The sequence below is a fragment of the Helianthus annuus genome, chromosome 2, assembly GCF_002127325.2.
Source record: "Helianthus annuus cultivar XRQ/B chromosome 2, HanXRQr2.0-SUNRISE, whole genome shotgun sequence".
Classification (NCBI taxonomy): Eukaryota; Viridiplantae; Streptophyta; class Magnoliopsida; order Asterales; family Asteraceae; genus Helianthus; species Helianthus annuus.
Genome location: NC_035434.2, coordinates 174,221,318 through 174,237,706, shown reverse-complemented (window position 1 = coordinate 174,237,706; position 16,389 = coordinate 174,221,318). Strand labels below are relative to the sequence as shown.

The following is a 16,389-nucleotide window of genomic DNA, read 5'->3' as shown; positions in this document are numbered from 1 at the left end:
AGGGTAAGAAGTGTTTTAAACCATTGGATATTTGATCTAATAGTTGAGATCAATAGGGTATAAAAATGTAAATTGTGTTTTAATTAGAAGGGCCTTATGTAAAATTAAAGGGCAATAGTGTCTTTTCAAATGTTTCAAATATGGTAACCATCTCCTACACAACCAAAACCCCCATTATTCTCCTAAAAATCAGCAACTTTCCCCAATAAAAAATGGTAACCGTATCCTACATTATATGAAGATATAACACTATGAACCCTTGATAAAACACTATATGAAGATATAACACTATGAACCAGAAAAATCAAGATGTCTGTACAGAATATAACACTATTGATTGAGAATAAAAACTATGAACCAGAAAATCAAGATGTCTGTACAGAATATAACACTATTGATTGGAGATAAAACACTATAAACCAGAAAATTAAGATGTCTCTATAGAATATAACACTATTGATTGGGAATAAAACACTATGAACCAAAAAATTAAGATGTCTGTACAGAATATAACACTATTGATTGGGGATAAAACACTATGAAAGGAAATTAAGATGTCTGTACAGAATATAACACTATTGATTGATGATAAAACACTATACATCTGTAAATGCTATAAAACACCAAAATCGAAAAAGGACGCAGAAAGTAAACAACTGTATTGTATCTGGGGAAGGTATCTGGAGATTTCATGTATTTATAATTGATGAAGAATGATGCGTAGATGATAATCTTATAGGATCTTGCAAAAAAAATTCAAAATTCGAATCAATCCCTATAAAAACTCATCACCAGTTTTTTTTTTTTTTTTTTTTTTTTTTTTTTTTTTTGACAGTTATCTTGGAAATCAATTAAATGATAAGAATGTCAAATTACTAATATACCCTTTTGAATTAATTAGAATAAAGGACACTTGTCACTCCCAAATTATTTCTCACACTTCTCACAAAAATTCCACTTTGTACAGGATTCTCTACCTATATATATATATATATATATATATATATATATATATATATATAGGATAAGGATCATGTGAGAAGTGATAGGCTAGTTGAGAAACTTGAGAAACATTCTGGACCACACATTTTTCTAAGCCTTTCGTAATATACACATATGTATAGTTTAAAATTGACTATATACATATGTGTATAACTCAATATACATATATGTATATAGTCAATTTTAAACTATACATATGTGTATATTACGAAAGGCTTAGAAAAATGTGTGGTCCAGAATGCTTCTCAAGTTTCTCATATAGGGTGGACTTCTCTTAGGATCCCTACCCTATATATATATATATATATATATATATATATATATATATATTTGTGTGTATGCATATCAAGTTGGTAGATATGGGAATCCGAATAGACATTCTTAAAAAAGTTATGGTACGCTATTAAATGCGAAGAAAAATACAAAAATCATAATAATTTTCACACTTATTGACTTAAAACAGCAAAAGATAAATTTGTTACAATCGATTTCTATACATGTATCATCTTTTGTGTGAGATGATAAGATGTAACATGTTTAGGTAGCCGTTAAAAAAGAAAAAGAAACATGTTTAGGTATTATTTAAATGAGTTATAACCGATGTGGACCACATTGTTAAAACACGTTTTATGGAGCCTTTAGATTGAAAGGGGCGTTGTACCAAATTTGTCATTGTGAAAAATAAAACAAAGCTGTAGGCATGGACAACATGAACGTCTCTTAAAAGACTTTCCGGTTTTGACTTTCAATTAATTTACCCATTCTCATTTGTCACATTTTAATTGAAAGGGCATGGAATTGAATTGAATCATGATTTTAATAAGTTATTTTATACGTTTTAGTATACAAACTCAATTTGACAAACTATACAAGAGTAAGATTAAACAACTAATTGCTAATAGTGTCTTGATCTAGTGGCAACATGATTTTAACCGAACTAAAGTGGTGCAAGTTCAAGTCTTATAAAATGAGTAATAGGTGAAGTTTATGTGTAGATTTTATGGTGTTTGTGTTTATCATTTTAAAAGAAAATAAATTTAAATAATTAGTTATGTATTTTGGATAGCTCCATTCATTTTGTGACATAGACAATTTTTAGGTTTTGGTTTTACCTTGTATACTTTAAATAATATATGCAAAAACCCGATTAATATTCAATTTATTTATTTATTTTTCTCTAATAACTTGTATTCGTTAATTAAAAAAAACTAGATACGCATGTGTGCTTAACTTATTTCCACAACGTTCTGGTATGATTTTTGTTGAAAATGGAGTTTTATTTAAAGCAGAGTCTTTTTTTTTTGTGTCATTATAAGCAAATGCGTGCAAGTGTCGGTCCTGTACCAAAACCGTGATAAACCAAACCGATACTAACATTGGTACCAACTATTTTGACTTGAATTTGTTTCACAGGTGGTGCATGCTAATGTAAAAGTCTTCGAAACCAAGATTTTTCTTCGATAAGTTAATATTAATGTACAAATCATCGAAATTGAAATTTACAAATTACAACACCTCCGATGAAACACACGGGTTTGTTCACTAGTTTTGTATTAAATGATTATGAGATTGAATATAAATTTAAATCACACGAAAAAAGCCATTAGTTTGAAATCTGACAAGCACCACCTTTAACAGACCATACAAGTAACTTTCCATATCTCCAACCGAACATTCAATGAAGCCATACCTGCCTTATAATACCTTCATGATCGCATTTACTCCCACCATCAAACCTCTCTCAATAATATTATTTTTAGACAAATACAAATACAATTGTTCGAAACATGTATGTATGTATATCTTCTTTGCCAAACTGTATAGAATTAATGATAGAGCAAAACACAATCAAAATTAAGATAAATTTAATATTAAAAAAAGACAAGACAAATCTTATAGACACACATTTAACACACAAGACAAGAACCAGCAAAAGTAGATTATCACATTCTAATAATTAATTTGCATGAGAATGAGAATTAGATGGTTTTAATATACCCATGTTTTGTAATCTATAGTTATCTTTTTTTAACAATAGTCCACAAATAATTAAAATATAATTAAACCCTTCATAGCTCAACTATTTAACCATTATTTTTCCCTTATTACTATTATCAACACAACTTTAAAAAAAAGCAGGCTAATGCTAATTAATATAGCCTCACTGTACCACTAAATGATTTATGTTACTCGACTTTAAAGGCAACATGTTACTTTAATAATATCAAGAAATATTATTAAGAAGAGGGGACTAAACTTTAACTGCTTACTAAATGATTTTCAGTAGTTTGAATATTTGCATTTCAACCTTGTTAACGGCAATTCATTTTCAAGTTTTTAATATTTAAATTTTGAACAAGGGACCTTTTTATTTAATAATTCAGGTTACATCTCAAATATATTATTTTAAAAACTCTGTCCTTAGTTTTTAATGTTTCAAAATGAAATAGTTGCTGGAAAGATGGAGCCTTTTCTGTTCGAAAATGCAATATTTTGACTTATGGAAAAGTAGGTTGTGAAGCAATATGGTATACTGTTGGAGAAACATAAAATTAAACATTTATGTGGACCTAGAAACTTATAATATCAATTTAATAACAATAATAATAACAAAGAAAAACACATACATCTCGCCTAAAATCTTGTTAATATGTTAGAATCTTGACAAGTTCAACCAACTAAATTGTCCTATAGACCCATCACGTTCTAATTAAATAACTTTTAACAACTTTTAAAACATCTTTAAATATTTATAAAGGTGGCACCCCTTTCTTTATCTCAAATATTAGATTTGTTTAATTGATATGTGGGTTTGCGGGCATGTGAACTCATCAATCAAACATAAATACCAACATTTAATATTATAAAATAATAATATATTATATTAAAAATGTGAAGGTGAAAATAGAGAAACAATAAATAGTATAATGTAAAACCAGCTCTGGAAGGTCAAATACTCGTAGAGTGATCGCTATACGTGCTAAGGCGATTTTCTTCAAGTTTGTATAATTACTTGGAATCCATCAAAGATGGTAAATCTCGGCTAATATCAGATTTAATCAATCAACTCGGGACGAATTTGACTTAAAAAAATAAAACATAATCTCTATGTCTACAATATTAAAGAATGAATATCAATTTTTGAAATACTTTAATACTTGAACATGTATCTTTTTTTTTTGATACTCACGTATTTTTTATAAATATAAAATTATGATATTTGACATATATATAACTTTCCAAAAATTACTTAATTCATTTACAATTTGATATGTCTGATTACTCCCTGAGTACTCTCCACCAAGACTGAGTACTCGCAACTCCCCACCTAATTGACCTGGAAACGCCTAACAACTTCGCCAACCATGAATTACTATATATCTTAAAAGCCTGATTGTAGTATGTTAGTAGTGAAATTAGTTTTATAATACATTTTTAGTGTAAACTGCTATTTTGGTCCCTGTGGTTTGGGCACTTTTTCCATTTTAGTCCAAATCTCAAACTTATTACATCTGGGTCCCTGTGGTTTGCATTTTCTTGCCATTTTAGTCCAAAACTTAAAATCTCTGAATTTTGACTGTTTTAATGAACATTTTTTGTCCTTATCTGAAGGCGTAGTTTGGACATTTAATTTTCATTAATGTAATTCAATTATTATTAATACTATCCTTTCCCTTAATAAACCTCCACCCCCAACCATTTTCCCTAACCCTAATTTCACTTCAATTTCAATTTCATTTCATTTCTCAAGCACCTTATAACTCCGTTATCAAATCCCGTTAATATTGTTGAAAACCGATGGCGCAGAGAACAGAAAAAGAAGAAACAGAATTCAAAAAAGTACCTGAAACGTTAACTCTATGCGTCAACAACTGTGGTGTTGTTGCCAGCCCCGCCACGAATAACATGTGTCAGAACTGCTTCAACGCTAGCTCAACGACGTCGTCAACGTAGATCTGGATTGGCGAGGTCTCCGGCGAGGTCAACGTCAACGTTTCGTGATGAATCGGTTGATCTGGTGGTAGATCGGACGGTTGTGGTGGAGGAGAATGAAATTAAACAGAAGACGACGGTGAAAGTTGTGAATCGGTGCTCCGGTTGCCGGAAACGAGTCGGTTTTGCCGGATTTAGGTGTCGGTGTGGCGATCTGTTCTGCGGTGAGCACCGGTACTCTGATCGGAAAAGTTGAAATTGTTATCATTATTATTATTATCATCTCATATGAAAAATGTTGAATTGAATGTTGGAGATGGTGGAAATCGATCAGCATCTAGAATTCTCTGTTTAAATTGTTAGGTTTGATTGTATGATTTTTTTTACTATCGGATTCGTCTTGGCAAGAATGCAGATCGTCGGAGATGATTTTTGGGTTTGAGAAGATGAGCTGAGAATAAGGGTCGAAGATGATGAAGTAATTGTCTGGTAATATAAGGGGTTTTTATATTATGTGGTTTTTTAATAATTGAATTACATTAATGAAAATTAAATGCCCAAACTACCCCTTCAGATAAGGACAAAAAGGGATCATTAAAACAGTCAAAAGTCAGAGATTTTGAGTTTTGGACTAAAATGGCAACAAAATGCAAACCACAAGACCCAAATGTAATAAGTTTGAGATTTGAACTAAAATGGCAAAAGTGCCCAAACCACAGGGACCAAAATGACAGTTTACTCACATTTTTATTTATAAGTTAACTCTTATACTTCAAATGATTTACTCTTAATTCATCTAAGTTTTATTTAGTTTGATTTTTCTTTGATTAGTCACGTTCATTAACTTTTTTTCTAAAAAAAAAATAGTTACGCGACTGTGTGTAACTTTTTTTCTTGGTATTCTGGTATATTTTTTTTCGACAGGAATCGCATTACGTATATTATATATTATTTATATAAATAATAGGGAATTTATGTCTAAAAATATAATAATATATACAATACAATATACATATATTATATATTGTTGTGAGATGAGGTGGTAAATATACTTTTTGACTAGACATATATTTGACCAACGGGTAGAGAAAGAGAAGGAAGAAAAGAGTTAATGGGAACCAGAAGCAGAAGTCACATGTCTGAGGAAGTGTTCGGCATAGTGGGCCCACCATTCCCCCTTGCAGTGAGTGAGTGCTACAAACAAGAAAAAAAAAAAAGTAAACAATGGCAACCAGCTCATAACATTACATTGCTTTCTCCATCATCTCATCTCTTTCCTCCATCCACAAATCCAACCCAATCCAATCCAATTAGGGTTCCTTAAATCTTCATTTCGTGTTATCACCAACATACATACATTCATACGGCCCCACCCACTTTCCTTCATACGTGGCTTACGTTATACGCGCAATCCCTTTCTACTGTTTATCATCCTTTTCCATCCTTTGCACTTGCAGCAGATTGCAATTTGCATGCTCCCAACTTCAGTTTTCACTTTCATTACATGTATGTACATATTATTATTATTATTATTTATTATATTGTTTCTTCTTCTTCTTATACATAATCTTTATCCTAAATTTTGTCTCTTTGTCCTGTGTGCAGGCAGGCAGAGGGTCTAGACAATACCATAATTTATTTACCCATCAGACACAGCAAGCTTTGATCTGGGCTTTCAAGAAAGTTCCAATCTTTGGTATGCTGTCTTGATTTTTTTTTTTTTTTTTTTTTTTGGTGTGTGTGTAGCTTTCTTGAATCTTTCTTTGTATCCTGGAATTCAGTTTGAGTTAGTTCAAATTTCAATTTAACCTATTGATTTTATTATTATTATTATTATTATTATTATTATTATTATTATTATTATTATTATTATTATTATTATTATTATTATTATTATTATTTTTTTTTTTTTTTTTTTTAAATAAGGATTTTTTTTTTTTGTTAATCAGTATACTTTTATTATTATTATTATTATTATTTTTTTTTTTTATTTATTTATTTTTTTTGGTAGCTTTCTTGCAACTTTATTTGTAGTTGGAGTTAATTTTGAGTTAGTTGAAATTTCAATTTAATATATTGTTGAGTTAATAAAGTTGTGTCCTTGATTTAAGGGATTAGAGTTTTGATGATCAAGTTAGTTATCACTTTTGGGATTTTCTTGTAATTGCAGCATAATGTTCTTTAGGCAAACTGTTACATACCTACATACCCTTTAAAGAATATGATGTCTTTGCACTCTTATAAATTCTTACAATTTTGGTATCAGTTGGTATTGAGGATTTATTACTTTACATTGCTTCTTGGATAATCTTTTTATATATTGGTATTAATAATAATATGTGAAGTCTTGTGTGTAACATGACCAATTCATGGCTTCTTAACTCACTTTTTCTTTTACTTGATCCACTATTGTTGTTGTATATTGTTTTGGTATTTCGTTTAATTATTCGCAGTTTTTGTGTCAATACTTACGCCTGTGATTTGCTTGTCAGCTTACTCGTTACAATTCAAGGCATACCAGTTCATTATAACTAAACATATGTGACCACTTTGGAATATATCGTCTACTATCATAGTCCGAGATGATGGATAATGCAATTGTGCATAGGAAGATTGTTGTCAAAGATGAATATCGACAACATGTCTCAAACGACGATTTCGAATCATCGAAAGAAGATTGTGTGTCTACGGTATCGGTAACTGAGCCTTCAAGTGTTAACAGTTTACATATTAGTGATTTTTGCGCACACAAGTTGTTTCTTCAACAAATATCCGTCTTAAAGAAGATGATTCCAAAGCAGATTATGACTCTTGAAGAAAAATACATTCGTCATTGCCTTGAGTTGATTCATATGAGCACTATGAGAGAAAATTCATGTTCGGTTTCATCAAAAGTCAACTTTTTTCCCGATAGATTTAGTTCAAGAGTAGTTGGTGGTGATGGTTTGTTATTATTTTCATCTGGAGACGAAAATGTAGCCATAAGCTCGTCTGTAAAACCGATTGTCGGTTCGATTACGGGAAGCAGAAGCATGATAAATCTTATGAACAGTCCGTTACTACGCCGGTTAACTGCCTCTGAAAATAATAATATCAGGTATGAAAACCCGAGTGTGACGGAAGCTAGCGAGTCTTTATGTGGTGGTTCATCGCAGGACGTAGAAAAGAAACGGATAGTATCCGGAGATCACGTTTTTCGAAGTGATCCCATGCATAAGCGGCTTGTTTCGTTCTCAAGCACAAACTCCACTTCATCATCATCATCGTCATCAACGACTTCTTCATCTTCGGGTGCATACAGTCATGGAATGCTTCATTGCTCATGGAACAACGGATTCCCTCGTTATGTTCTCTCCGTTGAAGACCAGAGAGAAGTTTACACAACGAATCTTATAAAAACCGATTCGGGTTACGTTTACATGTTTTATTCTAGATCTGGAAAAAGGGAAAATGAAATAATCGATGACGAGGCAGATCTCGTCGGTAAATTGAGAGTTTCTACGTCTTTCACACTGTGTCCACTTGGAACGGAAATTATGGAGAGTCGGTTTATTTTATGCGCTACCGGTCATGGTCATCACACGGAAGGGGGCACGCATACGCCAAATCCAATGACGGTTAAAAAGACCACCGGGCTGTCAAAGAAAGTCGCAAGTATTTTACGAGGAAATCACTCTTATAGACAGAGGACTTTGTCTAAGTTCGATGGGTCGGTTGCACAACAAGACGGTTTGTTACCGTCAAATGAAGACGGAAATCTCTTTCCCGCAAACCTTGAGTTAGCCGCTATCATTGTGAAAGATCATATTCCATGTAAAAAGGTAGAACAAGTTGGAGGGTGGGGATTAAAGTTTCTCAAAGAGCAAAAGGCTGCAGCAGCTCCGGTGACGCAATCCGCACCTTGTGAAGCTTGTAGACACGATTCCGATCGTCATTCCATTAGCATGGATGTTGTTGTCCCAGCAGGGTTTCACGGTGGGCCTCGAACGAAAAACGGAGGCCCGTCTGGGCTTGTTGAAAGATGGAGAAGCGGCGGCGCTTGCGACTGTGGTGGCTGGGATATCGGTTGTCCGTTAACACTACTTAGTTCCGGGCCGAATAACAAAGATGGGTTGTACCAAGATGGCGTTTTCGGGAAGAGTAATAGATTTGAATTATTTACACAGGTATCATATATATCATATCATCTGCTGTTTCTTTCTTTCTTTGTGGCGTTAATTACGATATCAAGATTTGAATTAATTTGTTTCAGGGAAGCGTGGCGGTTATAGAAGTGACGAATGTGCATGATGGTTTGTATTATATCCATTACCAATCGACGCTGTCCTCTCTGCAGTCTCTTTCGATTGCTGTGGCGATAATTCACAGTCACAGTCCCGCCTTGAAACCTAAATTATTATATAGAAACACATGATTAGAATTAAGTTATACTTGGATTGGTTTGAGATTATGTTGTTGGAAAGCAAAGGTGATTTGTAAATTCGGATCTCTTGTTTGTAGTATCGAAAATATGAGTTATCGTGTAAGCATAAACATAGACACTTATTTTTGCCCTTTCTTCAGCCTGGAAGATGATTTTTAGTATAAAGTTAGTTAAAATGGTATGATCATGCCTTTTGTTGCATGTTTGTGATTATTGATTGATATGGTCATGATTTTACTATTAAACATGTAATTGTGTATTGGTCAAGTGAGTTTGGTTTTGAAACTTGTATGAGGTAGTATATACAACTTTGTTTATTATTGGGTAGTTAATATTGTTTATAGTTGGTTCATAAGTATTGATGTAGCTCACACATTGTATGGTATATTTGTGCCTCTTAGGTTCTACTTAATGCTTTTTAGGTAGTACATACGACTTTATTTATTATTTTATTGCTTCACTATTCAGAGGTAGTTAATGTTGTTTATAATTAGTTTATAAGTGTTATATATTTTAGTGTAATCGGGATTGACTTAGTGACTAAAGAGAATTATGATACACATCAAACAAGTTATAAGGTGCGGAGTGTACGCTTGTTTGAGTTGCTATAATTCTAAGTGTTCGGACAAAGCCTCTAACGAGGGTTCCAAGGGGGCAACACCCTCTTGGCGGGGGTCCGAGGGCAGCGCCCCTGGGAGTAGTGTTCGAGGGGCGGCAACGCCTTGCTGGGGTCGAGCTAAAATTTATGTATTCTCTGGAAAACACCCTATTTTCAATATGCAAAATCAGGGCAATTTTTGTGGCAATTTTATTATTTAAAATTATAACTGCCAAGAGTACCAGTGAATCATCTCCAAATTCCAAATCTCTCCTTGGTCTCAATCTTCTCGTTCATAAGAATTTCCAACACACATACTAGGTTTTTGTTCTCGAATTATGAGTTGTGTCCGATTGAATTATTCGGAAGAACTACCGAGATGATTTGATCTGAAAGTTGAAGAGATAATTTTGAATTGTTGGATTAATCCTTATCGGAGTTGAATGGGGTTCAAGATAATTAAAAGGGTTAAAGATAATTATTAGTTTATTAGATATATTTATCTAGTTAGGGTTTAATAATTATTTAATTGTGTTGAGTCATAGTAGGTTTGGGTTTAGTTTAGTATAAATAGATGGTTAGGGTTATTGTAATAGGTGTGCTTTAATTGATAAATAATAATAAAAAGAGTCGAACAAGTTCGTTCAAACCGTGTTTGTGTGTTCGATCAAGGGTCTGATTTCCATCAAAAGTGAAATCTCGTCTCTCAAAGCATCCGTTGTATTCCTATTTTCCCCGACAATAAGTATTGACGTAGCTCACACATCGGCTTTCAACACCTAAGCTTCTTGGAACGCCTCGTGCCTCTTAAAACCAAGCTTTAACGAAGATGTGGTTAAATCTTACTTGGCTTTTTTCAATAAGAGTAGAGCATGACAAAAAGTTTTATGTAACAAGAATAACGTGAAGGTATTAGACAACTGTCGCTCATGTTAAATATGCATGAGTCATGCAACCCATACTACAAAGTACATTTTCATGAGCACAGTTATTTTATTTTTTAAACCAAGATGTTTAGTGATAGTCTAGGGGTTAGAATAGTAACATTGTGCTCTATATAAGCACACCTGGAAAACTCTTATTCATTGAGGGAATAGCCCGTTTCCTGAAATATTTCCTTTGAGCAAGTCTCCCTACATTTTTGTTTAGGTTCTCGAGATTCTCAATCGCTTTTAAGTGATTAACAAACAATTCAATACAAAACATATTTCCTTGTTTATTGTGATATTAGGAACCTCAAAGTTTTAACCCTGGACAGGGCGGTCAGGGCAGTCGACCGCTGCCGCCCTATCTAACCCTCGTCGGAAACAACCCCACTTTCAAGTCATTCACAACTCAAACCTTGTCACTTTTTGCGGGGAGTAGTTTATTTTGTTTGTAGAAGTCAAAAAATAGTGCTGGTTCTTTAAATTTGGGGCTCAAGGTGGTAACCGGGAGCAGTCTTTTATTTTGGAGATTGGGTGGCGTATCATGAGCCCCAAAGGAATTCCTTATTAAGCTAGATGTTCAATGTTTATTGGGCCAATCGCTTTTGCTCGAAAAAGGCCCACCTAACCACATTAAAGGCCTGCTCATGGGGGTTAATTAGGAGCGGAGGTGCACGAAAAACTGGTACCTAACTAGACCAGAGAAAAAATCCAGAATCGGTTTTATTTATACCCGGATATTTTATACTCGTAACTAAACCCGGCCCTAACCGTAGAGTATGAATAGGGTATACATTTTGAAATCAATACATGTACCCGAAACCGTACCTGATTTATACCCAAAAATACCGAGAATACCCGAATTTTTAAAGTATACTTTTGTATTTACATCACAACTTTTATATTTAAGTTTTAAAAAAAATGCATATTATGAAACAAATAATTTGTACTTAGATGAGTTTATGTTATTGTTGTTTATTTAATTATTTTTACAGATTACAAACCAGAATTAATTATAAACGAATTTATTTTTGTGTAAAATAATAATAAAAAAAGTTTAATGGGTATCAATACCCGAACATATACCCGTACTGGATACATAGGGTATACTTTTTCTCCTCAATACTTATACTCGAACCCTACCCGATTTTTCAATACCCAGTCATACTCGGAATCAGTTCCATACCCGAAACTAGGGGTGTGCAAAAAACCGAATTAACCAAACCATAACCGAATTAACTGACAAAATCGAATCGAAAAAACCGAACCAAATAAAAACCGGTGGGTCGGTTAATGGTTTTTTTTTGAAAACCGAATGTAGCGGGTCGGTTATGGTTATCCTTTTTTCCATACCCACCATAACCGAACCGAACCGGCATGTAATAAATCTTTGTAGGATTTAGGACTTTTCACCATATTTTTAATATTTGATGTTTTTTAGTACTTATTGGTTTTCATATCATTTTATGGTTTTGCTTGAATGTTTATTTGAATTTATATTCGATAATAATTGGTATTAATATTATAGATAATATGTATTTTTTAATACTAGGTAATATACTAATATATACAAATATGCAATAACAATTTATTCCATGCAAAAAAATTATTTTTGTGTAAAATAATAATAAAAAAAGTTTAATGGGTATCAATACCCGAACATATACCCGTACTGGATACATAGGGTATACTTTTTCTCCTCAATACTTATACTCGAACCCTACCCGATTTTTCAATACCCAGTCATACTCAGAATCAGTTCCATACCCGAAACTAGGGGTGTGCAAAAAACCGAATTAACCAAACCATAACCGAATTAACTGACAAAATCAAATCGAAAAAACCGAACCAAATAAAAACCGGTGGGTCGGTTAATGGTTTTTTTGAAAACCGAATGTAGCGGGTCGGTTATGGTTATCCTTTTTTCCATACCCACCATAACCGAACCGAACCGGCATGTAATAAATCTTTGTAGGATTTAGGACTTTTCACCATATTTTTAATATTTGATGTTTTTGACTGAAGATTTTTAGTACTTATTGGTTTTCATATCATTTTATGGTTTTGCTTGAATGTTTATTTGAATTTATATTCGATAATAATTGGTATTAATATTATAGATAATATGTATTTTTTAATACTAGGTAATATACTAATATATACAAATATGCAATAACAATTTATTCCATGCAAAAAAATTAAGCTATTTTTAGCTAAGCTAAATACACGGTTAACCACCCATAACCGACCCACTATAACCATCAAAACCGAATAACCATAACCATCATAACCGATCGGTTATGGTTATGGTTATCCAATAACCGACATCGCGGTTATGGTTATGGTTTTTGGTCAAAACCGACCCATGCATACCCCTACCCGAAACTGGGTATTAAAAAACCTGATATGTGCACCTCTAATTAGTAGGCCTTTAAATGCCCACTCATGTTGCATTTTATTTTGCTTCTCGAAGCCCAAGATTATTAGAGAAGACCCAAATTTTGTTATAAAACGGTTGCTCTTGTGGATGCGGTTTTGGGCTGCCCATGTCTTTGTCCTGTTAGCTTGTCACTATATTGGATCATGAAGATGGTCTTTGGGAAGCTGAGCATGGGATTTTGAAGGCTCGTGGTCATTGTGTTTGTTCATTTAGGTACTTAAAATCATGTTTAGCGGTTTCCAAAGCATGTTTTGTGTGTTCCGACTATAGGTTGCTTCGGGGTATGCCCCTTTGATCTTGTAACAATATTTTCATTCATACTATTTTCCGGGTAAAAGCTCACTTACATAAAGAAACATCTTTCACTAGTTACCACTACACAACCACCACTAAACCATAAGTCATTGGCACCCTTTTGTTAGCCCTTGATCGTGTTGCGGCCTCCACATGCAATCGTCGCTCCATTTTGCACACTATCCGTTATCACCAGCAAGTCGCTTGTGTAACAACCCTCAAAAATATTCCCGACGACAACCCGTAATTAAAACCAGAAGTGCGCGCGACGAAACTTGTATACCCAACTTAACGGTTAAGAAAACTTGGTTGTTGTTGAACCAACCCACACAAAAGTACCCTTATCGGACTCACAATTAAAAACCGAACCATTTGGGATCAAGACCCGAGCATACGCGATAAGTATCGGCATGAAAATCGAGAAAAAACGCGCTACTGGATGAAAAAGGCGGCCGAGGACACGTATCACGTCGTCACGCCACGTGTTAGACCTATGCTGGACACGTGGCAACCTAGGCCAGGCTGACCCTTCAGGCGACATGCGGAAGAGACCGTGTCTCCTTCCGCGACGCTCCTGGGAATCCCTGGTGGGCTATATAAAGGCCAGTCTGGGATGGAAACTTTCGCACCCGTTCGATCGAATTCTCTGATCAAATGCTCTCTTTTTATGTTGTTATAATTCCCGAGCACCTAAACTGCGAATCTCTGCTACATAAAAGTGTACGAAACCCTGATCACTGGTACGATACCATGTCTGATCGATCTGAAACCCATCAACGGATGTCAAAGTGCTGCCTGAATAAAGCTATACTTTGTTAATTACGTTGAGGTTTTGATCTCATGATTATCGTTAAAGTTTGAATTGGGTTAATACACTAATATGTGTTGCATTGTGTTTGTTAGGAACCTAAGCTTCAAAAATAATAAAGATTTTCAAGCTCATTAAAACAAAAATAACCAATAATAAATACCAATAACAAACCCAAAACACCAAAAACCAATCATAACACACCAAAAAAATAAACTTCAAAAATTCCGTGGCTTTAATATATACAAAAACGTTTAGCCGCGACAATGCTAAGCGTTTACTGTCGCGTGGCGCGACAGCCATGATTCGACAGAATGTTATTTGGCTGCTGTTGTATATGCCCAGCTCCAACTTTTTTCCAACTTAATATATATAAAAACATGCATAACTTTTGTTATACTTATCCGATTCGCGTAATTCTTTTTCCTACGCGTTCGTAATTTAATTCTCCATCATATGGAGTTAAATTTTAACATTCAAACTAATAAAATTCCAAATTTTTAAGCAATCGACTTATTATTCAAATCAACATTTTGACCCGTTTGTATTTAAAACCACCAACCTGATTCTTAAACAACCAAAATACATACGGTAATGTATTTAACACACAATCTTTAGCTCGGGTTCGTAATTGCTATAAATTGCGCGACTAGTGCGCAAGCTATGTGCATAAACTGTTTTGACCCGTTTAGGGAATTTAAGCAATTTAGTCTAAAATTTACTCTTTTCTTTTTGACACTACAATATTTCCATATCTAAATAACTATATATAATCCACCACAACTATTTTGTGGTAGATTTAACATAACGAACCCCTTTTTCCCAATTGTACCCTTCAACTAGTTATTTTACGCAAATGCCCATTTTTAGGCATTTGAACTACGAAGTTTATGCCTACGACTCTTACATGGATCTAAGGGTTACATAATTACAATACAAGTTTCTAAACGGCCTCTAGGGGTCGTTTGCCCGTTTTACCCATTAAGGGCTTTTTGGTCAATTCTAGTCTCTTATTTTACGACGAAGGACTCTCACAAATCATTTGACCAAAATAGCACTTTTAACTACAACATAATAATGTGTACCAGGCTCGGTCAACATATAGACCCGTTTCATTTTTATACCTTGCTTTTATTAGCCGCTAATCCAAAGCGACGAATAATTCAACTTCTGTTCAATCCTAAGAACATATAACTTGACAACCAAATGTTAGTCGATATTGCCAAATGGTGCTTTCATCACCATTTGGCCCGTTTGGCCCATATGACCAAACGTTTACATACATAACAAAACATGGTTTTAACTACCAATTCGCCCATCCGACCCATTTCGGATTTTACCATTAGATCCTTTTTTTTACTAACCAAGGTTTTTCATCATTGTACATATCCCGTATTATTTCGTGTCGGAAAAATATTTCGGATATAGCTTTTTATCGTATTTACAATATATGAATAAATACCTGTCTTATAACAAGGGGTGTAAGCTTTTTACTTACATCGCATTCCAAGCCTTGCTCTTTTCCCGCGTACTCGATTCGTTTAACCCGATTCTTTCCCAAGCCTCCACCTAGCTTGTCAAGTGTTAATCTATCATTATAATTCGTAAGACGGTTAGATTAGCCCTTATCACATACGACTATTCCATCTTACGAATTTTATGTCAAAACTACTATTCGACTTCATCATTGGATAATTTGGCTTTTAAAAGTCAATTTCCCTTAATCGTATGAAATGCATATTTGCGTTCAATAACTCATTTAGGCGATCTCATCAATTATCAAAGACACTTCATTCATTAGACGACATTTACAAGTTTTCTTCTATAAATGAAACCTCTTTTTATCATGTTATTAGGCATTCCTACGGATGCCTAATCAAATCATGTTCTACCTACAACCGAGTAGACGCGCAATTTCACTTAGGCACTTCAACAAACACCTAGTAGGCATAACTTTTACACATT

General features: G+C 33.8%; 1 protein-coding gene and 1 long non-coding RNA gene across 2 annotated transcripts; both read left to right on the top strand.

Annotated features, from left to right (window-relative positions):
* The first annotated feature begins 6,025 nt into the window (after nucleotides 1-6,025).
* On the top strand, nucleotides 6,026-9,571 carry LOC110927349. The gene is made up of 4 exons (XM_022171027.2): nucleotides 6,026-6,441; nucleotides 6,541-6,631; nucleotides 7,428-9,101; nucleotides 9,188-9,571. The coding sequence occupies exons 3-4, from the start codon at nucleotides 7,518-7,520 to the stop codon at nucleotides 9,347-9,349; spliced, it is 1,746 nt and encodes a 581-aa protein (XP_022026719.1). The 5' UTR covers nucleotides 6,026-6,441; nucleotides 6,541-6,631; nucleotides 7,428-7,517; the 3' UTR covers nucleotides 9,350-9,571.
* A 1,458-nt stretch (nucleotides 9,572-11,029) lies between these two features.
* LOC110927350 lies at nucleotides 11,030-13,694 on the top strand. The gene is made up of 2 exons (XR_002585604.2): nucleotides 11,030-11,567; nucleotides 13,356-13,694. It is a non-coding gene; the product is annotated as an uncharacterized LOC110927350 (long non-coding RNA).
* Nucleotides 13,695-16,389: the final 2,695 nt, after the last annotated feature.